Source organism: Hyla sarda, chromosome 4 (assembly GCF_029499605.1).
Source record: "Hyla sarda isolate aHylSar1 chromosome 4, aHylSar1.hap1, whole genome shotgun sequence".
Lineage (NCBI taxonomy): Eukaryota > Metazoa > Chordata > Amphibia > Anura > Hylidae > Hyla > Hyla sarda.
Genome location: NC_079192.1, coordinates 315,419,453 through 315,443,023, shown reverse-complemented (window position 1 = coordinate 315,443,023; position 23,571 = coordinate 315,419,453). Strand labels below are relative to the sequence as shown.

Below are 23,571 nucleotides of genomic sequence, written 5' to 3'. Positions count from 1 at the left end.
CTTTCTCAATGCCACTTGTCACTTTTTTTAAATAGAACCTGTCACATGCTGCCCAAACCACAGGCAGCATAAAAGGCAGCAGGGTCTCGGAACACTATGATTTACTCTAATACACTTGGGCCTTTCAGAGAAATCATAGTTTGAAAAAAAAGCTGCCGAGACCCTGGTAACTAGTCACTGGGGTGGTTCCTGGCAGATGCTTTGCATCAACTGGCCTTGAGTGACACCTCTCTCCCTATACACAAATAGCAAGAGATGTGTCACTTTAGGCTGGCAGGGCATGAAGCAGCTGTAGGACCACCTTCACATGACTACTTTCCTTGGCCCTGGTGGCTTTTTTTACTCTGAAACGCTTTCGAATTTCAGAGTAGATCCCAGTGTCCTGGGATCCTGCACCTGTTTCAGGATGCCCGCGGTTTGGGCCGCATATGACAGGCTCCCTTTAAATGGCCTTTCCAGGGGCAACTAAGAAGGCTGAATTATTTCTCTAATGTAGTCATGATCGGATCGCAGTATGTACTCCTATGGGATTGCCCATAACCACTTGTTCACCTAGTTTCATGTGACTACTTTATCCCAATAAAAAATACAATGATGCTAGCATGCCAAGTCTCCTGTTGCAAATAGAAATGTGCAACATTGTACCTGCTGCAGCCAGGCTGCTTACAAATACAGTATAGGCAGTTTTGACTGATCTTTTAGCTAAAAAGGGAATGTTAAAGGGGTATTCCAGGCAAAAACTTTTTTTATATATATCAACTGGCTCTGGAAAGTTAAACAGATTTGTATATTACTTCTATTTAAAAATCTTAATCCTTCCAATAGTTATTAGCTTCAGAAGTTTTCTGTCTAACTGCTCAATCCCGGGAGCTGTGCATGATGAGAGAATATCCCTTGCATGATGGAAGAATATCCCCATAGGAGCTGGACAGCTCCCAGGACGCGAGTCATGAGAAAGCAGTTAGACAGAAAACAGCAACTCAACTTCAGAAGCTAATAAATATTGGAAGGATTAAGATTTTTTAATAGAAGTAATTTACAAATCTGTTTAACTTTCCGGAGCCATTTCATATATAATTCTTATATAGTTCTTACAAAGTCACTAGATGTGAGATCCATTCATGAAATACTAAAAGTTAAAATGTACAATTTTTCTTCCGTATAGGTTCATCAGCTCCTGATCAGTCCCAGAGTATTACTGTGACTACAACAGCCCCTGTCAGTGTTGCAGTTTCACTGCCCACAGTCTCTTCAGTGCAGGCTCTTTCTCAGCAACTCACCCAGACATTGCCACCCACTGTTACTCATGCTTTGCCACAACCGACAGCAGCAATTCCAGCTTTTCCTCCAGTCATGGTACCACCATTTCGTGTTCCTATTCCTGGCATGCCCATACCGCTACCAGGTAACGTATCAAAATGTGATTTTATTTCCACAGTTTAGTGCACTGATCACCTGAATGTTTGTTTAGTGATATGAAGGTAACTTGAGCTTTAGCCTGGTGTCTATTAGTAACTAATAAAGTAATTGGTGAAGGAGTGTTACTGGCACTTACATAAACTTTTGCATGTCAAAGACGTGTCAAACGTTTAGATCGCACCAGGTCTCAGTCCTGAGAGCCACCGCATCTGTGAGTTATAAGTGGATAAAGGGTGTGACAGTACACTTCACTCCCCAGCTGTCTGTAAAATTCAACTGAGTGCTTCATAAGCTGTTTGCTAGACAGCCGAGGAGTGACACTCGCTGCTGCGCACTTCACGTGGTTATAACTCACAATTGCATCGGTTGTCAGGACTGGGACCTGGAGGGGTCTAAACTTCTGACATATCTGGATGACGTGTCAAGTCTATGTAAGTTACAGTAATGCTTTAAAGGGGTACTCCACTGGCCAGCGTGCGGAAGTAAATGTTCTGAGTGCTGTTCGCGCGCTACAGGGGGTCAGTCACACCCCCTTGTGATGTAACTGCCACTCCCCCTCAATGTAAGTCTATGGGAGGGGGCGTCACGCCCCCTCCCATAGGCTTGCCTTGAGGGGGCTTGGTCGACCCCCACACCGCAAAAACAGTGTTCGGAACACTTACTTCCGTACGCTGGCAAGTGGAGTACCCCTTTAAAGCATTACTGTAACTTACATAGACTTTTGACATGTCATCCTGATATGTCAAAAGTTTAGACCGCTCCAGACCATTGGAGTACCCCTTTAAGCCTTCCAATAAAGTTCAAAATCGATTATCGTCTTGTTGGAAGATCAGCTGTAGAGAGGTTGAAGTGCAAAAAAATTTGGAAACCTTGAAGGATGTCTTAGAGTGAGATGATGAAAACAAAGATCAGCTCAGTGTACTGACTGCAGTATTGGACATAGTGTTTGGCATTGTCAATGGAAATTGAATGTAATGGCAGGATTTTGGGGGTATGCACGGTTCCATGTCATGTAAAAAGGTTAAAGTGAATATACCTGCCTTGGGCATGAGGCAGATCAGAGAATAGACTCTTATATATACTGTGGTCTCTTGGAAGGGAAAATTACACTTTTTCATTAAAGCCTGTTACTAAGTAAGGTTTGTAGTACTTATTAATAACTGCAGATGGCAGAGTTTGGACTTGTTCAAGAAGTCTTCTCCAATATACACTGAACCTTTCCCGTTTTCATCAGCTAGGGGGCAGGGCACAACTGTTGTAGCAATTCCAATGTTTGGATCCACAGTGCTGCAACATTTGTGGTATATTCTTCCTTATAGTGGAGGATTCATAAATGTCATTTATTAAAATACCCTCTGAAATATTTAAAACATGCATCGGTGGTTTCATATAGACAAATTAATATTAAGTGTGTGTGCCTATTTTTTAGTGTGTTTTAAGTGGTTATTGCTTGTTCGTCAAGGACTGTGAAAACTGGTGTAGGGCATTCATATGTATCGTCCTCATGTGGATTTCCTTTAGAAAACCGGTTTAATTGGTTATTAATTTGACTAATTTTGTCAGTTGTTTCTGTCTGGTTGTGTCCAGACATTGGTTCTGTTTCAAAGACCGAACATAGAAAAAATCCACTCTCTTTATCTATAAGTACTCTTGTACAATATCTCACATAAGTGAGTCCACCCCTCACACTTTTGTAAATATTCTATTGTCCTTTTCATGTGACAACAATGAAGAAATGACACTCTGCTACAATGTAAAGTAGTATGCCCCCCGTTTCCTTATTCCGACATGTCCTGCATGTAGGCAGGGGGAAGGAAACGGGGGCATAAGGACACTGGGGGGGGGGGGGGAATAAACTTATTTTGCACACTGGGACCAGTAAATTATTATAAATATGCATGGGGGCGTAAATTTGGGGTTAGCCGGCCAAGCAAAACGGAACACCAATCAAAGCAGCCCTGGCGAACAAACATACATATTCATAAGGAGGGCTTGTGAAAGAACGCCCACTCTCTGAGGCGGGCAAAGAAAAGAAAAAACAGCGTCGCCTTTTACACAGCATGAAGCGAACATGGCTGCCAGTGTGGACGACAGTCTTGGATACATTGAAAAACTACAGCACATCCGGCCCACGATACAGGTAATAAAAACACAAACATCCTGCAGAAAAAAATAACACACTACAATTAATAAAACCTTCACAATAACAAAAGGGAGCTACTTCACTAACAAAATCAACCACCGGAGTACCCCTTTAAATCAGTTCTGGAGAATAATTGTGGCAACACAAAATATTGACACTTTAGGCCAAATTTGGACATTTCCACTTACTCACTTTGGTACCTAGCTTTAAACATTAATGACTGAGTTATTTTGAGTGGACACAATATTAAACACTGTTATACAGGATATGCACTCATTACTGAGGGTCATTTCCTCAGTGTTGTCACATGAAAAAAAAATAATAATCTATTTACAAAAAATGAGGGGTGGACTCATTTATGTGAGATACTGTATATGTACTTGCTGGTAGCTGCTTCTGAATCCAGCTTTTGAGCATATGAGTTGGAGTGTGTATAGCGAAATGGACACTAAATCAGCCAAGAAGCTGCTAGTAGCTGTCACAGGATATTTAACGTATGTTTAACCCAATTCCCCAATGTTATAAAACACAATGCAGTTTCACCATTTTAATAATGCAATATCACATTGTTCAGCAGTTTGTTTCTTTCCTGATGTAATCTGTGCAGTGTCCGCCCCAGTGTTAGCTGACAGTGATAGTCATGTTCAAATCTGTTTGCATATCCATTTTACAGGTGTAGCAATGATGCAAATAGTAAGCTGCCCGTATGTAAAGACAGTGGCTACTTCCAAAACCGGTAACTTTTTAATACTGTTTTAGTTTGTTCTTGTTTGGCATGGTAGTGAATTTTGATGTTCTTCATACCCTTGTTTGCCGATGCAGTAATTTTTTGCCACCCTTCCCCCCACCCCGCAGCACATCAGTGTATTGTGACTTTGATTCTAGATGTTTTCATCCAAAAATGTTAACCTGACTTGAAGCAGTCATTAGGGTTTAACACACATTTGTTATCCCAGCACTGCATAGGTTTTTTCCTGCATGTATGTGTTTGTGCTTTGTTCACTTAAAGTGGGGTTTCCCAACCGGGGTGCTTCAGCTGCCTGGGCATGCTGGGAGTTGTTGTAGTTTTGCAACAGCTGGAGGCACCCTGGTTGGGAAACACTGACTTAAAGGGTAATCCCACTTTCTGAAAGAAATGTAAAAATCCACTGTAATTCAGCGAACTCCTTCATTGTGCCTGCTGGCCAAATTGCCCCACAGTCTAGCCATGAATCTCGCATGCTATTCATATGATTGGATAGTCTTAGTTCATTTAGAAAGTGGGCTTGACCTTTAATCTATGTATTGTCACGTTTTTCTTCTTGCACCAGTAGAACCATAGAAATAGTTCTGTAGCTGTACAGTGCACTGGGGATGTGTTGTGGACTAATAGTCTGTATATTAAAAACATGTATTATCTTCTGACATGGTGGTGTTAGTAATGCAGTGACATTGCCACATTAAACAAAAAAGAGAATTTAATCTAACTATACATTTCTTAAAGGGAAACTGTCCCTTTCTGTATTTGATATAGTTAGTTATGCATCTATTCTGTGGTCCAAGCATCATTACAGCTGACACATTCACTTTAAACTCCAGGTTGAAGGGTAGCAAGCTAATCGGTTGTGGTCCTATCGCTGAATGCGCTTACATTTTCTGACACCAGAGTAGAATTAGTGATGCAAAAAAATAGCAATCATGGTGCAAAATTGAAAAGGTTAAGATTTTTAAAAAGGGATGAGGAAAAAAGTGCAAAAAACGGAAAACGGAGTCCTTAAGGGATTAAAGGGGTATTCCGGCCAAATACATCTATCCCCTATCCAAAGGATAGGGGATAAGATGTCTGATTGCCGTGGGCCCGCCGCTGGGACGCTCCGTGCAGAACCCGCATTGTAGGCGGGGCTGAGTCTCCAGTCTCGGAAACCTTTTTCCTGGACTGGAGACGTGACATTATACCCCACCCCCTTGTGACGTCACACCATGCCCCCTCCATTCATGTCTATGGGAGGGGGCATGGCTGCCTAATACTTATGAATAGAGGGGGTGTGACGTCACAAGGGGGCGTGGCATGATGTCATGTCTCCAGTCCCGGAAACAGAGGTTTTCGAGACTGGAGATGCAGCCGTGCATAGAATGCGGGTGCTGCACATGGATTCCGGGGGGTCCCAGCAGCGGTCCCCCGGCGATCAGACATCTTATCCCCTATCCTTTGGATAAGGGATAAGATGTATTTGGCTGCAATACCCCTTTAAAATGGTATTCCCATCTTATAAAGTGGTGGTGTATCCTAGTCTATGATTGGTTAGAATCTGATCCCTGTAACCACTGATCCTAAGAATTAAGGGGCTGCTGAGCTGTGTCCTCTGTTACCTCTGCACAGTAGTAACACACTGCTTCCTGTAGATCTACCTAAGGGTACGACTACCAGACCGGTGCTGAAATCCATTGACTTTGATGAGCCAACCGGAGTCACCTTGTGACTCCGGTCGGCTCCTTTTCGACCCATATCCGGTTTTCTGACCGGACCTAAAACCGTAGTATACTACCGTTTTAGATCCGGTCACAAAACCGGATACAGGGCGAAAATTAGCCGACCGGAATCTAACAGGGACTCTGGTCGGCTCATTAAAGTCAATGGATTTCAGCGCCGGTCTGCCTGGGGTATGGGAGCACAAGGTTTTCCCTCCCCCAGCCAGATCCAGCAACCGTAGGCTGAAAACGTGGTGTGAAAGCACCCTATCTTTGGTTTCGTGACTTGTATGCTGTAGGGCTGGGCGGTATACCGGTTCATACTGAAATTTTTGTGCTGCACCATATGAATTTTTACCCATACTGCAATACTGGTTTGGCCCCTCCCTCTCGGGAATGAATGAATTATCAGCCGCAGCGCTGTCCCCACATCAGGGAACTAATCACATGTGACCCACGAGCCGCCGGCGCTGATACTCTATACCAGTGGTCTTCAACCTCCAGATGTTGCAAAACTAAAACTCCCAGCGTGCCAGGATACCAGTTGGCTGTCCGGGCATGCTGGGAGTTGTAGTTTTGAAACATCTGGAGGTCCTCAGGTTGAAGACTATTGCTCTATACTGTATCCCTATGCCCAGGCTGCAAAAGCTAAACAAAATAAACTTTAACTCACCTTCACCGTCGGTCCGGACCTGTTTCCTGGAGACGTGAATGTCGGAGAGCCATCAGCCTATCACTGGCCGCAGCGATGTTCCGCCTCGGCCGGTGATAGGCTGAGCCCACTGTCATGTAAGAAGCCGGCTTCTTACATAACAGTGGGCACAGCCTATCACTGGCCGAGGCGGAACATCGCTGTGGCCAGTGATAGGCTGACTATTGTCCGATGTTCACGTCCCCATCGTAAGGCGACTTTGGACATGCGTAGGCTTATTTTTATTTACCTTTTGCGGCTCGGGCATGGGGATACAGTATAGAGTGTCAGCGCCGGCTGCTGCAACATACAGGACGAGGAGGGCAGCGCCTGCGGGTGACGTTAGTACACGATGGGGGCAGCGCAGCTGGGCTAATAATTAATTTTGGTGGGGGGGATACCGTTGTATATCGTGGAACCGCCATAAGTTAAAAAATACCGCGATACACCTATTTGGCCATACCGCCCAACCCTAGTATGCTGCTGTACTGCACAATAAGATTTATAAGTATATATCAATATTTACTTTTGTAGTCCTACTCAAAAGCAGTAAGTTCAGACATTGTAGCCTTTTTCATGGTCCCTTGTATAAGGATTAATTGTTCCTTCAGGCAGATACATTCTTATAGTAAAGCTCAGTGTCCTCTGATGCGTGATCGTGGTAGAAACATGCTAAAATCTGGTTAGATGGTGCCACTTTTAAGAGGGGAGGCGGACCAAAAAAAAAGTCACATACAACTGCCAATGTCTCTGCATACTGTATGTTACTACAAATATCTAACACCATCTTTAATAACAAAAGTTTTTCTTAATAGAGTAAACCTGCAACACTTGATTTTATTTTATGCCTCCTAAACTTGTGAAAATGTCTGTAGGTGTCTTACCTGGCATTGCCCCTCCACTTGTTCCAATGATTCATCCTCAAGTGGCCCTTGCTGCTTCTCCTGCGACTTTAGCGGGAGCGACCATAATGTCAGAGTGGTCTGAATATAAAACTGCTGATGGAAAAACATACTACTATAATAACCGCACTTTGGAGTCCACGTGGGACAAACCTCAGGAACTGAAAGAAAAGGGTAAGTGTAGCTACAAAATATATTCTAAAAATGTTAACGTGGGGTTTATTCATAACTTAACCCTGTTTTTTTTTCTTTATGGACTATTTGTTTTGTTGCTACTCATCAATGGGTCGGCAGCAAATCTGCTGTGGAAAAGCTGCAGCAAATTATGTTCGTGTAAACGTATCCTAAAATTAGTTCTGCTTTCCAAGTATCCAGTGCTCAGCTTGACCGAACCTATGTGCTCAAAAATGCTTTTGACTTTATATAGGGAGGACTCCCTAAAGCTTGTCTCCACAAAATACTGTTTATTTAAAAAAAAAGGTATAACATGATTTTGCAACATTCTGTGATTTTGCATCACTGGACTAATACGGCTACTCCAGACTACTGTTCTTCCCATAAGATTCTCTACTGAACAGTGTTCCACTCCCACATTGTGTAACCCATTACAGCTTGTGTAAATTTAGTTCTCAATTTATTCCACCATTCAACTCAATCTACAGAGATAGAAACCACCACATAGAGCAAAAAATGTTCTGCATGCTGTAAACCTCTAAAAGATGACATTGTAGTCACAAGGGTAGAAGCATGAACTGTCTAAAAACAACCAAGAGTTAAAAACCAGATGTGATTCATGTTTCTTAAATTTAAAGGGGTTCTCCGGTGCTTAGACATCTTATCTCCTATCTAAAGGATAGGGGATAAGATGCCTGATCGCGGGAGTCCTGCAGCTGGGGATGCCCGTGATCATGCACGCGGCACCCTGTTTGTAATCAGTCCCCAGAGCGTGTTCGCTCCGGGACTGATTACCGACAACCACAGGGCCGGCTGCGTGTGACGTCACACCTCCACCCCCGTGTGACGTCATGCTCCGCCCCTCAATGCAAGCCTATGGGAGGGGGCGTGACAGTGGTGTGATTAGTAAATTTAGAGACACTGGCCAGGACAATTGTTCCCCCTTTTGCTGATGTTGCTAAGAAAGTGGATCAAAAAACCCTGCTTATTTTTATGCTTGTGAAACCAATGAGGGTTTTATCACTTTTATATTGTTAAATATTCAGCTTCTAGATTATTCTGTGATCAATTGTTGAAGAAAAATATAAAAGTTCATCAATGTCATTTTTTCTGTAGATAAGGAAGTAGAGAAACTTAAGGAACCTGTTAAGACTGAACCAGCAGTGGAAGACCCCCAGCCAATGGAGGCTGAGGAAGACGTGCCAAAGGAAGAACCTCCCAAGGAAATAAAGGAGGTAAAAGCCTACAACCAAGTCACTTGGTACTGTGCTTTTTAATTACTTTTTGGTGGGGTTGGGGAGTGTCGAGTCCCTTGCATGTAGTTTATATATAGTATGTTAGTTTTATGGTATTTTGTGTGCAGCCATCTTTCTACTTTCCCACCAACAGTACTTAAAAAAGCATTTCCAGCAAAAAAGAAATTGTGGCCCGTTAGCCAACTCCAAAGTGTATGTTGTGTAGGTAGGTTTACTGGCACCTTATGAACTAGTTCTTGGCTCCAGTCCTCCCTTCAACCATGTGATTATTGTGGATAAAGTGGAAGTCACTTTCTCTATTCACTCCATTGCAAAGAAATTTGATGCTGTCATTAGAATTAATATAGAGCCTACATAACACGCTGCAGGTTTTGCTGAGCCAATTCATCGATCATGTGATTCAGCACAGGACTGGTTTAAAGCAAAAAACAGTTCATAAAGGCACTGGTAAGTAAACAAACTATACAACATTGTACACTAGTGGAGGACATTGTCTGTCAGCGACTTACCCATCCTCTTTCCACTCGGAACACATGAACATTTGTATGTACAGAGAGATTTAGGGAGAGAGTGGTCAGCCAAACAATTATTAGACCAATAGTTATGTAAGGTGTAGTGGCACCTAAACAGGCCTTCCCTTATCACAGACTCTGTTTGAGTGAATGCCCTCTTGTTAACACTGTGTTGCTTTTAGGCCCATCATTCTATACTAGTTATTGTCTTAAAGGGTACATGTTATTTTTAAAAACTTCTGACATGTCACCTGCACGCATCTTTCTGCTCAGTCTAGAGAATGGTCAGGGTTTGAACACCCAGACCTCAGCTGATTGAGAACTAATTTCTACATCATCATCTTCATCTTCAACATGGCCAAAAATCTTTAAGTGACTGGAACTCTTTTAGGGTGCATTTGTATGTACAGCATCTGCTGAGGATTTTGCTGCCTGTTTTCTGCTACTGATTTTCCTACACATTAACTTCAATGTGTAGGAAAATCAGCTGCAGAAAATATGCCACAGCCCATGTATGTGTGAAGGTGCCCTAAGTGTGATTTATTAAAAGGCACTTCCTAACAGCTGCGGACAAGCAACATTTTATCATTTTACTCTACACAATGACATCTGTTTATTAAAAATAACAAAAAACCCTCCATCTTTAAAAAAATGTATTAAGAAAATACAAACAACCTGTGTAATGTATCAAAAAGTATAGTAAAACAACTTGCTAATATAGGGGGAGATTTATCAAAACCTGTCCAGAGGAAAAGTTGATGAGTTGCCCATAGCAACCAATCAGATCACTTCTTTCATTTTGTAGAGGCCTTGTTAAAAATGAAAGGAGCAATCTAGTTGCTATGGGCAGAGTGAAGAGATCTCTATCGGCTCTGCTCTCTCCATTGTAGCTGTGACTTCATGTCACACTCTGAATGCATCGCTGCTGTCCCTTCATCCCCCTCTCATGTCTGCTCAGGGCCAGACCAGTGATGTGAAGAAGCTCATATTACTGCTCTTTAGATTTTAAGACAGCGGGAAACCCTTCTCAGATAAGACAACAGTTAGGGTGGGTTCACACTACGTTTTCTCCCATACGGGAGCGCATACGGCAGGGGGGGAGCCAAAACCTCGCGCTCCCGTATGCCTTCGTATGCGCTCCCGTATGTAATTCATTTCAATGAGCCGGCCGGAGTGAAACGTTCGGTCCGGTCGGCTCATTTTTGCGCCGTATGCGCTTTTACGACCGGACCTCTAACCGTGGTTGACCACAGTTTTAGGTCCGGTTGTAAAAGCGCATATGGCGCAAAATTGAGCCGACCGAACGTTTCACTCCGGCCGGCTCGTTGAAATGAATGACACACGGGAGCGCATACGAAGGCATACGGGAGCGCGAGGTTTTAGCTCCCCCCTGCCGTATGCGCTCCCGTATGGGAGAAAACGTAGTGTGAACCCAGCCTTAGCCTGTTCTGATGGAAACTACTTGGAGATATGCCTCCTTCTTTAAGAAAGTGTGATGGAATGTCACAGCTACTAGCCAGACAGCACAGCTGATTTGAAGAGATCTGTGCAGAATGGCTTATAAGATTATATTACGAAGTTACTTAATTATACGTTGTCACTTCTAACAAGCTTCTGTGTGCACCACAGGTAAATTAACTGTATTTCAGAGATTTATTTAATGTGAAACTTCCCCGGAGGGTCACCTCTTTGGGAGTACTCCTCCATAAGGCCAAATTTTTCTGGGCCCTCTTTACAATGGCCTCCTTTCTTTCTGACTGGGGACCACCCTTTTTGAACAGGTATTTTGTTGGTATGTGCTATGTAAAGGTCATGTGTCACTTACTTGACCCTTCTCTGTGATGCTGTGTCCTATGAAATTACCTGCAGCACAGGACACTTTTACTTCTACCTTATGCTGATGCTTCTCCTGATTTGAATTTAAAAAGGTTATCCAGCTATTAAATATGTATTCCCTACCTCCAGAATGGGGCCTGACTTTCCCTTCTGAACACTCTTGCCCCTCCCCCCCACCTTCTGAGACCTACTAATCTCACCAGTGATCCGCTCAGCCACTCAAGGTCCACAAAGGTGTCTCACCTAAGTTGGTGATTGTTGATGGGAGCCGTCACTGGAGGATGAATGTGTCAGGAGGTGAATGCCGGAGGATTTACCGGGGAGAGTCGGGCCTGTCCTGTGGATAGGGGATACATTTTTAATTGCTGGATAACCCCTTTAAAGGCCATCTGTCATGAATTAACACTTATCCCCTATCCACAGGATAGGGGATAAGTGTTTGATCGTGGGGGGGTCCAAACGCTGGGCCCCTCCGAGATCTCCCTCATGGGACCACGGTTCTGCAAGCCTCCCCATCTAGTTCTATGTGAGAGGCAGCATTCGTGTCTCCCTGCCGCTCCCATAGAACTGTATGTGGAGGGGGCGCACCGTTCAATTCAATGAGGTCGACGCTACATGCATTAGCCGCTCTCACAGAGCGACAATGCCGGGGCCCGTTTGGAAGATCGTGGGGGGTCCCAGCAGTCGGACCCCTGTGACCAAACACTTATCCCCTATACTGCGGATAGGGGGATAAGTGTTAATTCGCTGCAGATGTCCTTTAAGAGAGCAAGACAGCACTTACTGCAGCATGGGAAGGGACTCCAAGTTCTGGTATGAAAAGCCATAGCTTTAAAGGAACCTGTCACTAAGTTTTACCCTATTTAACAAGTGGTGACACACAATAGAGGTTAATATCACAATCCTACTATGCCTGGATGTCTGCTGGTACATCTATAAATGTAGAGAAAACAACTTTTATAAATGTCAAACGAAGTATGTAACAGGGGACTACAGAGGTTCAACAAAAGTGCTTGACCTGTTCAGGGTAGGACACTTAACCCCACCAGAACCAAGGGCGTACCTGTATGCTCTCGACGTTTCCGCTCACCGCCGGTAACCGTGCTGTGAACGGGATGCCTGCTGAAGTCGTTCAGCAGGCATCCTGTGCCAACGTCTGGGAGGGTCCTGAGACCATACGGGTCTCCGGTGACCCTGAAAATAAGGGGTGACATCCCTCCTATCCTTGCTATTGGTCGGTCAGAAGCAACATCCAACAGCAGATTTGGGGGGCGGGGGTTAAAGTTCGGTTCACCTGCTCTGCCCACCCACGGTAGTCCGGGCAGAGCGGGGGAACTGTCCTGTGAACAGCGGCGGTCACTTACCGATCGGCAGCCGGCGGCGATCCTCCTGGCGACGTGATCCTGCTGGTGGGTAGTTGCCTAGTAACATCTGGAGGGGCATAGTTTGGAGACCACTATTCAGTGGTCTCTAAACTGTAGCCCTCCAGATATTGCAAAACTACAACTCCCAGCATGTCCAGACAGAAGTTTGCTGTTTGAGCATGCTGAGATTTGTAGTTTTGCAAGATTTTGAGGGCTACAGTTTGGAGGTCACATTACAGTGGTCTCTAAACTGTGACTCTCTCTAGATCTTGCAAAACTACAACTCCCAGCTTGCCCACATAGCAGTTTGCTGTCTTGCTTGGCTTGCTGAGATTTGTAGTTTTGCAACATCTGGAGGGCCACAGTTTGGAAATCACTATGCAGTGGTCTCTAATCTGTGGTGCTCCAAATCTTGCATAACTACAACTCCCAGCATGGACGAACAGCAATCGGCAGGCTGGGAGTTGTAGTTGCGTGCCTCCAGCTGTTGCATAACTAAAACTCCCAGCATGCCCTTCGGCGATCAGTACATGCTGGGAGTTGTAGTTTTTAAACAGCTGGAGGCACACTGGTAGGAAAACTGAAGGTTCTCTAACCAGTGTGCCTCCAGCTGTTAAAAAAAGTACAACCCCCAGCATGCACAGTCTGTCAAGGCATACTGGGAGTTGTGGTTTTGCAACCGCTGGAGGTTTGCACCCCCCCCCCCCTTATGTTGAATGTACAGGGTACAATTACATGGGCGGGAGTTTACAAGGAGTTCCCTGCTTAAAGTTTGAGGTGCGGCAAATTTTCCACCGCAGCTCAAACTCCTAGCGGGAAACTGGCCGTAAACCCCCACCAGTGCGAATGTACCCTAAAACCACTACACTAACAAAAAAGGGGTAAAACACTACATATACACCCCCTTAAACTGAAAAGTTGGGGTCTACACCAGCCTGTTGGTGTAAAATTTTTTATATTTTTCACACTAACATGCTGGAGTTGCCCCATACTTTTCACTTTCACAAGAGGTAAAAGGAAAGAAAAAAAATTGTAACGCAAAAAAAATGCTCTGCGGGCGCACAACAGGGCTCAGGAGTGAGAGCGAGCGATGTACATTTAAGGCCTAAATTGCGGTTTGCACAGGGGTGGCTGATTTTACAACTGTTCTGACATAAACACAAAAAAATACCCATGTGTGACCCCATTTTGGAACGTAACAAGGGGTATAGTGAGCCTAAACACCCCACAGGTGTTTGACGAATTTTCTTTAAAGTTGGATGTGAAAATGAAGAGAAAAAATGTTTTCACTAAAATGCTGGTGTTACCCTAAATTTTTCATTTTCAGTAGGGAAAATAAAAAAATAAAATTTGTAACGCCACTTACTTCTGAGTATGGAAATACCCCATATGTAGATGTAAGGTGCTCCGTGGGCCAACTACAATGATCAGAAGAGAAGGAGCCCCATTGGGCTTTTGGAGAGAGAATTTGGCTGGAATTGAAAGCCATGTGTGTTAACAAAGCCCCCATGGTGCCAGAAAAGTGACCCCATTTTGGAAACTACACCATTCATGGAATGTAACAAGGGGTGCAGTGAGCATTTACTCCACACAGGTGTCATACAGATTTTTTGGAACAGTGGTCTGTGAAAATTAAAAATGTAATTTTTCATTTGCACAGCCCACTGTTCCAAAGATCTGACAAATGACAGTGGGGTTAAAATGCTCACTGCACCCCTTATTAAATTCTGTGAGGGTTGTAGTTTCCAAAATGGGGTCACATGTGGGGGAGTCTACTGTTCCGGCATCATGGGGGCTTTGTAAGCACCATTGGCCCCCGACTTCCATTCCGAACAAATTCTGTCTCCAAAAGCTCACTGGTGCTCCTCTTCCGAGCATTGTAGTTTGCCCCAAGAGCACTTTACATCCACATATGGGGTATTTCCATACTCAGAAGAAATTGTGTTACAAATTTTGGGAGGCTTTTTCTCCTATTACCCCTTGTAAAAATGAAAAAAATGAAAATGGGTCTACAAGAACATGTTAGTGTAAAAAATGAAGATTTTGAATTTTCTCCTTTACTTTGCTGCTATTCCTGTGAAACACCTAAAGGGTTAACAAACTTTCTTAATGTAGTTTAAATACTTTGGAGTGCAGTTTCATAATGGGGTCCATTATTGGGGATTTCTAACATAATGATCCTCAAATTCATTTAAAAACTGAACTGGTCACTGAAAAATTCAGATTTTAAAATTTTCGGGAAAAATTTGAAAATTGCCCCTAAACTTTGAAGCCCTCCGTCTTCAAAAAGAAAAACATGTCAACTTTATAATGCAGACATAAATTACCGTATATACTCGAGTATAAGCCGACCCGAGTATAAGCCGAGACCCCTAATTTCAACCCAAAATCCCAGGAAAAGTTATTGACTCGAGTATAAGCCTAGGGTGGGAAATACCTCATCCCCCCCCTGTCATCATCCAGACCCGTCATTAACATCCTCATCATCATCACCGCCTGTCATCATCCCACACATCCCCCCTTCATCATCCCCTTGTCATCATCCCACACATCCCCTTATCATCCCACACATCCCCCCTTCATCATCCCCTTGTCATCATCCCACACATCCCCCCTTCATCATCCCCTTGTAATCATCCCACACCCCCCCCTTCATCATCCCCACACCCCCCTTCATCATCCCCACACCCCCCTTCATCATCCCACACACCCCCCTTCATCATCCCACACACCCCCCTTCATCATCCTCTTCTCATCATTCGCCCTCAGTGGTCTTCAACCTGCGGACCTCCAGAGGTTTCAAAACTACAACTCCCAGCAAGCCCGGGCAGCCATCGGCTGTCCGGGCTTGCTGGGAGTTGTAGTTTTGAAACCTCCGGAGGTCCGCAGGTTGAAGACCACTGCGGCCTTCAACATGCGGACCTCCAGAGGTTTCAAAACTACAACTCCCAGCAAGCCCGGGCAGCCATCGGCTGTCCGGGCTTGCTGGGAGTTGTAGTTTTGAAACCTCCGGAGGTCCGCAGGTTGAAGACCACTGCGGCCTTCAACATCATCCAGCCCCCTCTCACCCCCTTTAGTTCTGAGTACTCACCTCCGCTCGGCGCTGGTCCGGTCCTGCAGGGCTGTCCGGTAAGGAGGTGGTCCGGTGAGGAGGTGGTCCGGGCTGCTATCTTCACCGGGGGCGCCTCTTCTCCGCGCTTCCGGCCCGGAATAGAGCCGTTGCCTAGACAACGACGCATCTGCGTCGCTGTCAAGGCAACGTGACTATTCTGAGGCCGGGCCCGAAGCGCTTAGAAGAGGCCTCCCCGGTGAAGATAGCAGCCCGGACCACCTCCTCACCGGACCACCTCCTTACCGGACAGCCCTGCAGGACCGGACCAGCGCCGAGCGGAGGTGAGTACTCAGAACTAAAGGGGGTGAGAGGGGGCTGGATGATGTTGAAGGCCGCAGTGGTCTTCAACCTGCGGACCTCCGGAGGTTTCAAAACTACAACTCCCAGCAAGCCCGGACAGCCGATGGCTGCCCGGGCTTGCTGGGAGATGTAGTTTTGAAACCTCTGGAAGTCCGCAGGTTGAAGACCACTGCGGGTGGGGGAGTTCACTCGAGTATAAGCCGAGGGGGGTGTTTTCAGCACGAAAAATCGTGCTGAAAAACTCGGCTTATACTCGAGTATATACGGTAGACATATTGTATATGTAAATCAATATATAATTTATATGGCATGTCTATTTTCCTCACAGAGAGCCTCAAAGTTAGTAAAAAGCAAAATTTTCAAATTTTTCTAACATTTTAAAATTTTTTCACCAACAAATCATGCAAGTATTGACGAAAATTTACCACTAACCTAGAGTATGTAAAGAAAAAACTGTCTCTGAATCAAATTCATAATTAAAGCATCCCAGAGTTAGTAATGCTCATAGTAACAGTGGTCAGATTTACAAAAGGTCCTAAAGGTGAAAATGGGTTTGGTCCTTAAGGGGTTAGAAGGGTATTCCATGATTTTTTTTTTTCCAGCTTTTGATCCCATGATACCAAGCTATAATACTGTATAATATGCTTCTATTACCTCTGTTCGTTGATTTGTCCTGTTCACATGCATCGGACCTACACAGGGGAAGTTATCTAGCTCAGGTTTTTTTTATTTTATTGTTGTCTCTTACCTTTTTCGGCATTCCATGCAGCCAGAGATAGGGGGGGGGGGGGGGGGGAATTTATCAAACTGTGTGAAAGAAAAAGGGGAGTGATTTACCCACAGCAACCAATCACCGCTCAGTTTTCACTTTACCAGTGCTCGTTAGCTGATCTGTGATTGGTTGCTGTGGGGAGATCACTCCCCTTTTTCTCTGAGTTTGGTAAATCTCTGCCAGTATGTCTTAAGTCACATGGTCTCCCAGGGGCGTGGCTATGTGCAGTGGGTAGGTGGAAGGCATTTACTGAAGTAATACTATTTCTCTATCGGCTCCATTGGGGGACACAGACCGTGGGTGTATGCTGCTGTCTCTAGGAGGTATGACACTATGGCAACAAAAAAAGTCGGCTCCTCCCAGCAGGATATACCCGCCTCCAGGCCCTGAGCTAATCAGTTTTAGCTTAGTGTCTGAAGGAGGTGGACATGGTCTGGATTTCTCCAGACCAGGTCTTATGTTTTATTATTTTCCTAGTTAGGGAATGTGTTAGTTTTTTATTCCTTTTTCTTTCATGTTTTCAGGTGGGGACTCAGGAACTGCGGCTCACTGTTTCCCCATTGCGAGTAAGGGGGCACAGACATTGCGTATATGCGCTGTTAACCCCCTCTTGCCAATGGTCAGCACCTGGGGTTGTACCTCATGGGTCCGGGTCCCCCTATTCCCTGCTCGCCTTGCTCGCACATGGTAGTTCGGCGTGATGCAGGTAACAGAAAGCTGACTGAAAACCTCGCAGAAGACACCATTAGGTAAGTTCTTCTGACTGAGGTGAGTATATATTTTCTTCCTTTGTTGCTGACTTGCAACCTCTGGAGACCCTCATTTTTTGGACCACCTTCAGGTCTAAGGGGCTGGCCTGTGTTGGGGCACTATCTTTATTCAAAGCAGGGGCGAGCAAGGGAATTTTGGGAAAGAAGGGGTTACTTTTTACTAAGTGTGTGTTTTTATACTATGCAGCTGTGAGCAGCAGGGCTTACTATGCGGCAGACAGCGGCAGCGTCTGCAAGTTCGGCGCAAGGAGCGCCGACTCACTTTCTGTTTCAGCAGCAGACAGCTGCCGGCGGACATGTGTGTATCGCCGCCACACTTCCCCGCGGGTGCCATTACTATTCTTCTTCACGGCGGCCGAGGCGCTATAGCTCTGCCCACAAGGCCGCTGGAGCTTACTGGAGGCGCGAACCGCCCTACAATCAGCGCCGTGTGCACAATTTTCGGGGGGCAGAGGTCAATTAGACAGTGCCTCTGCTCCAGGCACACCCCTCTATGGCTATTGGCTGGCCTGTTTCTCCCTCTCTTTCACTCAGAGCTGAGTTCTCCTCACAGCAGCTGCCACAGGGGACACAGACTCGGGTGAGAGAGTTCTTTTTTCATTATGTCCGTACTCAGAACTGTTCCTCCCTCTAAACAGACAACTGGAGCATTAGTTTCCTATTTTGTCTGTAAAACCTGTATTTCCAAAATGCCTGGTTCTGCTGAACCCACTTGCTCTGCCTGCTCCTCTGCTGCCCCAGACCCCATGGTACCCCCGGATGCTCTTTCAGTTCCAGTGGATTTGGCCGCCCCTCCAGCCTGGGTTTCGTCCCTATCCCAGTATATGGCTGACTTTACTCAAGTCTCCCGTTCGGTGGCTGGGGCCTCCCTTGACGTGGTGTCTGCCTTGAAGAAGTCTGCCCTGCGCCGGCCCTCTAAAGGGACCCGCTCCCCTTCTCCACATACCTTTACACTCTCACAAGCGTACTAGGGGTGCATCTTCTGACTCTTCCATTGAGTCTTCAGGTAAACATGGGCGTTCCCCTCATGTGTCCTGCCCCCCCGGGGGTCATCTGGTCACAAACGTAGCTCCTCCAGAGGACGTTCCCGCAGTCGCCACTCTACCTCGCCAGACCCGCTTACCCGATCTGGGTCGCCCCCCTCCAGGGCTGCCTCCACTCGTTCACATTCTCCTGGTGAACTGGCGGATGAGGCTTCTGAATCTGACTCAAAAGACCACGCGGATTCAGTTGAAACGGTGAACTCATTGGTTGCGGCCATAAGAGACACCTTTCACTTAGAGGACCCAGGATTTTCGGCCGTGACTCCTGAAGTATCCTTTCAAAGTGCTAAACCAGCACCTGAAAGGTTCAGCACTCACACTGAATTTGACACCCTTCTGGAATCTGCATGGAAACATCCAGACAAGAGGTTCCCGGGAATGAAGAAGGTTCAGGTGCGTTACCCATTCGACAAGGACCTTGTCTCTAAGGTGGTTTCCCCTCCCTCAGAGGACCCACCAATTTTCCGCCTCTCTAAGGCTACCACACTGCCACTGGCAGATGCGGCTGCTTTCAAGGACCCGACGGACAAGAAGGGGGAGTCCTTAGCGAAGTTTGCCTCTGAAGCAGCAGGCTCTTCTCTACTTCCCACCTTTGCCTCGGCTTGGGTGTCCAAAGCCCTATCGTTGTGGTGCTCGAAACTCCGTCAGGGTATCCAGGCGGGATCCCCCCCTGAGGATCTGTCTGCCTTGGTTCTCCAATGCTCTAAAGCTGGGGAATTTCTGTGCACAGCTTCCATGCAGTCAGCCCGTTGTGCTGCTTTTGCTGTGGGTCACCTGGCGGCCCACCGCCGTTCCATGTGGCTTAAGGCTTGGGATGCTGATGCCGCTTCCAAAAGGTCTCTCACCGAGCTTCCTTTTCTTGATGTCCGTCTTTTTGGCATGTGCCTTGACGAGATTATTTCTGAGGTAAGAGTTCCTTGTTGCCTCAAAATAAGGCTTGCTCTACTTCCCAGAGGAAGTCCTCTTCCTTTCGGACTTTTGGCCCCAATAAGGGTTCAGGGCAGGCGCCTTTGCGGGACAAGAAGGCTCCCTTGTTCCGGGCGCGCCCGTCTTGGAAGTCCGACAACAACCGTTCCGGCCATTTTGCGGCCAAATCAGGCAACTACTGAGGGATCGTTTTTTTTCAGTCCCGTTCTCCCCGGTCTCTTTCTCTGGCGAAGCAGTTTCAAGAGGCTCTTCGGTCCCTGCTTCTCCAGGGAGTTATTGTCCCCGTTCCTCCAAGGGAATGTTTTCAGGGTTTCTATTCCAATCTTTTTGTGTTTGCCAAGAAGGGCGGTTCAGTGCGGCCACTCCTAGACCTCAAGCATCTCAACCGTCCTCTTCTCATCCACCACTTCCAAATGGAATCCTTCCGTTCGGTAGTTGCATCCAGGGAACAAGTGGAATTTCTTTTTTCGGTGGACATCAAAGATGCCTACCTCCATGTTCCAGTATTTCCCAGCCATCAACGGCACCTCCGTTTTGCGGTTCTGGAGGGGCATTTTCAATTCGTAGCCCTCCCCTTTGGTCTGGCCACTGCTCCTCGGGTCTTTACCAAGATCCTTGCGCCCATGATAGCCCTGTTGCTGTCGAGAGGAGTCTCTGTGATCCCTTACCTGGATGACCTTGTCATCAAGGCTCCCACCAGAGTCCAGACCCTGGAGAATGTGGATCTCACCCTCCAGACCCTGGATCGCTTCGGGTGGATGGTCAACAGGGACAAGTCTGTCCTTTCTCCCACCCAGTCTCTGATCTTCCTGGGACTTCAATTCAACACGGCCTCTGCCCGGATTTGCCTTCCGCCGGACAAACGTGACTCTCCTGTCAGGTATCCGCTCACTTCGGGCCCAGGTCCCAGTTTCCATCCGCGTTTGCATGGAAGTCTTGGGTCAGATGGTAGCGGCTATGGAGGCTGTACCCTTTGCCCAGTTTCATTACCGTCCCCTTCAACTGGCAATTTTCTCTCGATGGGACAGATCTCCTCTGTCTCTCGATCGCAAGATTGCTCTCTCTCGTCGCATCCGTCTGTCTCTGCTCTGGTGGCTCCGCTCCCCCTTTATTCTTCAGGGGCGATCATTTCTTCCCCTCCACTTGCAGGTGGTTACAATGGATGAAAGTGTGTCAGGTTGGGGCGGTGTGTTCAAGGCCTCTGGTCTCCCCGGGATGCCCTGCTTCCGATAAACATCTTGGAAATGAGGGCGATTCTTGTTTGCCTTCATTGGGAGTCCCTACTTCATTCCCGCCCTGTCCGCGTCCAGTCGGACAACGCCACGGCCGTGGCGTACATAAATCGACAAGGTGGCACTCGCAGCTCGGCAGCCATGGCCGAGGTGACGAAGATTTTCATCTGGGCGGAAAACAAGGTTCCGGCCATTTCGCCGATTCACATTCCTGGTTTGCTCAACTGGGAAGCGGACTTTCTCAGCCGGTCCTCAGCCGACCCCGGCGAGTGGTCCCTGCACCAGAGGTCTTCGCAGATCTGCGACCTCTGGGGCATTCCAAACGTGGACCTCTTCGTGTCTCGGCATAATCGGAAGATCCTTCCGTTTGTGGAGAAGTCCCGGAACCCCCTGGCGCTAGCTGTGGACGCCATAGTGATTCCTTGGATGGGGTTTGCTCTGCCCTATCTGTTTCCTCCACTTCCGCTCCTTCCCAGGGTTCTGAGGAAGCTCAAAGCGAAGGACGTTCCCGCCATACTGATAGCTCCAGATTGGCCCCGAAGATCGTGGTACGCCGACATGATCAGGCTCCTGGACAACACTCCACTATGCCTTCCACTTCGTTCGGACCTACTGTCTCAGGGTCCTCTTTGCCACACCAATTTACAGTCGCTGCATTTGACGGCGTGGCGGTTGAGACCGCGTTTTTGAGAGCCTGCGGTTTCTCTTCCCAAGTAATTTGCACAATGCTCAGGGCTCGTAAGCCCTCCTCGGCGAAAATTTACCACCGTACTTGGCGGTCTTATTTTCGTTGGTGTGAAGCTCAGGTTTTGTCTCCTGTTACTTTCTGTTCCCCGTCTTCTCTCTTTCTTGCAGTCGGGTTTGGAACTGGGTTTGTCTCTCAGTTCCCTTCGGATCTTTCTATTTTCCAGTGTCCTCTGGCTTCTAATTCTCATGTCCGGACCTTTCTTCAAGGAGTGGCGCATGCTGCCCCTCCTTATCGGTCACCTTCTCCCCCTTGGGACTTGAATCTGGTCCTGGGGGTCCTCCAAGGTGAACCTTTTGAACCCCTTGGGGAGGAGTCCCTGCGCATCCTTTCTTGGATAGTGGCGTTTCTTGTTGCTATCACCTCCATTTGGAGAGTGTCTGAATTGGCAGCTCTCTCCTGCCGTTCTCAGTTTCTGGTGCTTCATCAGGACAAGGTTGTCTTCTGGCCAGATCCTTCCTTTTTGCCTAAGGTTGTTTCGGCTTTTCATCTCAATGAGGACATTGTTCTTCCGTCCTTTTGTCCCGCTCCTTCTCATCCTAAGGAGCGTTTACTCCACAAACTGGATGTGGTTCGTGCTGTTTCGTCAGTGTGATTCCTTTTTCGTCCTTACGGAAGGTCGTCGCAAGGGACAACCTGCTTCCAAGGCCACCATTTCTCAGTGGATCCGGTCTGCCATTTCGGAAGCCTATTGCTGTAGGGGGAAGGTTCCTCCCTTCAGGGTTGTGGCTCATTCTACCCATTCTGTTGGGGCATCCTGGGCTCTCCAGAACAAGGCCTCGTCCTCGCAGATTTGCAAGGTGGCTACGTGGTCGTCCTTGCTCACTTTCTCGAGGTTCTACCGGGTTCATACCTTCTGCCTAACTGATTATCTGCCCACCCAAGGGACGGCTTTGGTACGTCCCACAGTCTGTATCCCCCAATCGAGCCGATAGAGTAAAGGAGATTTTTTTTAACACTTACCGTAAAAAATCTCTTTCTTGAAGGATCCATTGGGGGACACAGCTCCCGCCCTTTTTGGGTTTCTCTTTGGTTTTCTGTCCGAGGGTGTGTTCAGTTATATTTTTTCTTCTGGTTCTCGGACAGTTCGGGTTTTTTTCATTGACCTGTCAGTCCTCTGCTATTGCTCTGGTACTAAAACTGATTAGCTCAGCGGGTATATCCTGCCATTGTTGCCATAGTGTCATACCTCCTAGAGACAGCATCATACACCCATGGTCTGTGTCCCCCAATGGATTCTTCTTCGAGGTAAGTGTTAAAAAATCTCCTTTTACCCACCCACTGCAACCTAGCCATTTTAGCTCTAGCATTTTATGTACATTTTTGGGTGGTTGTCTTGTGTGAAATTTTGATTGATGCTGACACTTATAATGTATTAGAACTGCTATCGGGGATCCATATAAAGCTGTGTAATTACATTACAATGTTATTTTCTAATCCTTACAAAGCCTTTATCACATTAATGTTTTCGTATGTGTCATTATGAGGCCTTCTATTTGAAAGACTCAATTATCAATGCAATATTGTTTTATTTATCAGGAGCCAAAAGAAGAAGAAATGACAGAGGAGGAAAAAGCTGCCCAAAAAGCCCGGCCAGTGGCTACAACCCCAATTCCTGGCACTCCATGGTACTTATGCCCCAAAGCCTGTTTTCTTGCCAATGTTTGCAGGGACTTTTGTGTTTTTCCTGGATTTTACATCTATACAGGCAAGGGCTTTCATTTTGTTACATTATTTGCTTGTGTGTGGTAAGAAGCTTGTTATATCTGCTGGGTGATACAGTTCCTCGGATTCATCAACACTATCATGATATTGCCTACATACCTATTTAATGAGGAAAAAATGTACTGGAAAACCTTTATCGACCTATTAGGCTCCATTTACATCAGGTATTCATGCCGTGATATGTATACCTCTCATTGACT

At 46.4% G+C, this 23,571-nt stretch overlaps 1 protein-coding gene across 4 annotated transcripts in view; it reads left to right on the top strand.

Moving 5' to 3' along the window:
- TCERG1 (transcription elongation regulator 1) overlaps positions 1–23,571 on the top strand; it is a 69,975-nt gene that overhangs the window by 7,486 nt on the left and 38,918 nt on the right. For all 4 annotated transcript variants that reach the window (XM_056574875.1, XM_056574874.1, XM_056574878.1 and 1 more), the window contains exons 5-9: positions 1,166–1,405; positions 4,236–4,298; positions 7,577–7,777; positions 8,894–9,012; positions 23,186–23,274. In XM_056574875.1, coding sequence (XP_056430850.1) covers positions 1,166–1,405; positions 4,236–4,298; positions 7,577–7,777; positions 8,894–9,012; positions 23,186–23,274 — 712 coding nt within the window. The remainder of the gene's footprint in view (positions 1–1,165; positions 1,406–4,235; positions 4,299–7,576; positions 7,778–8,893; positions 9,013–23,185; positions 23,275–23,571) is intronic.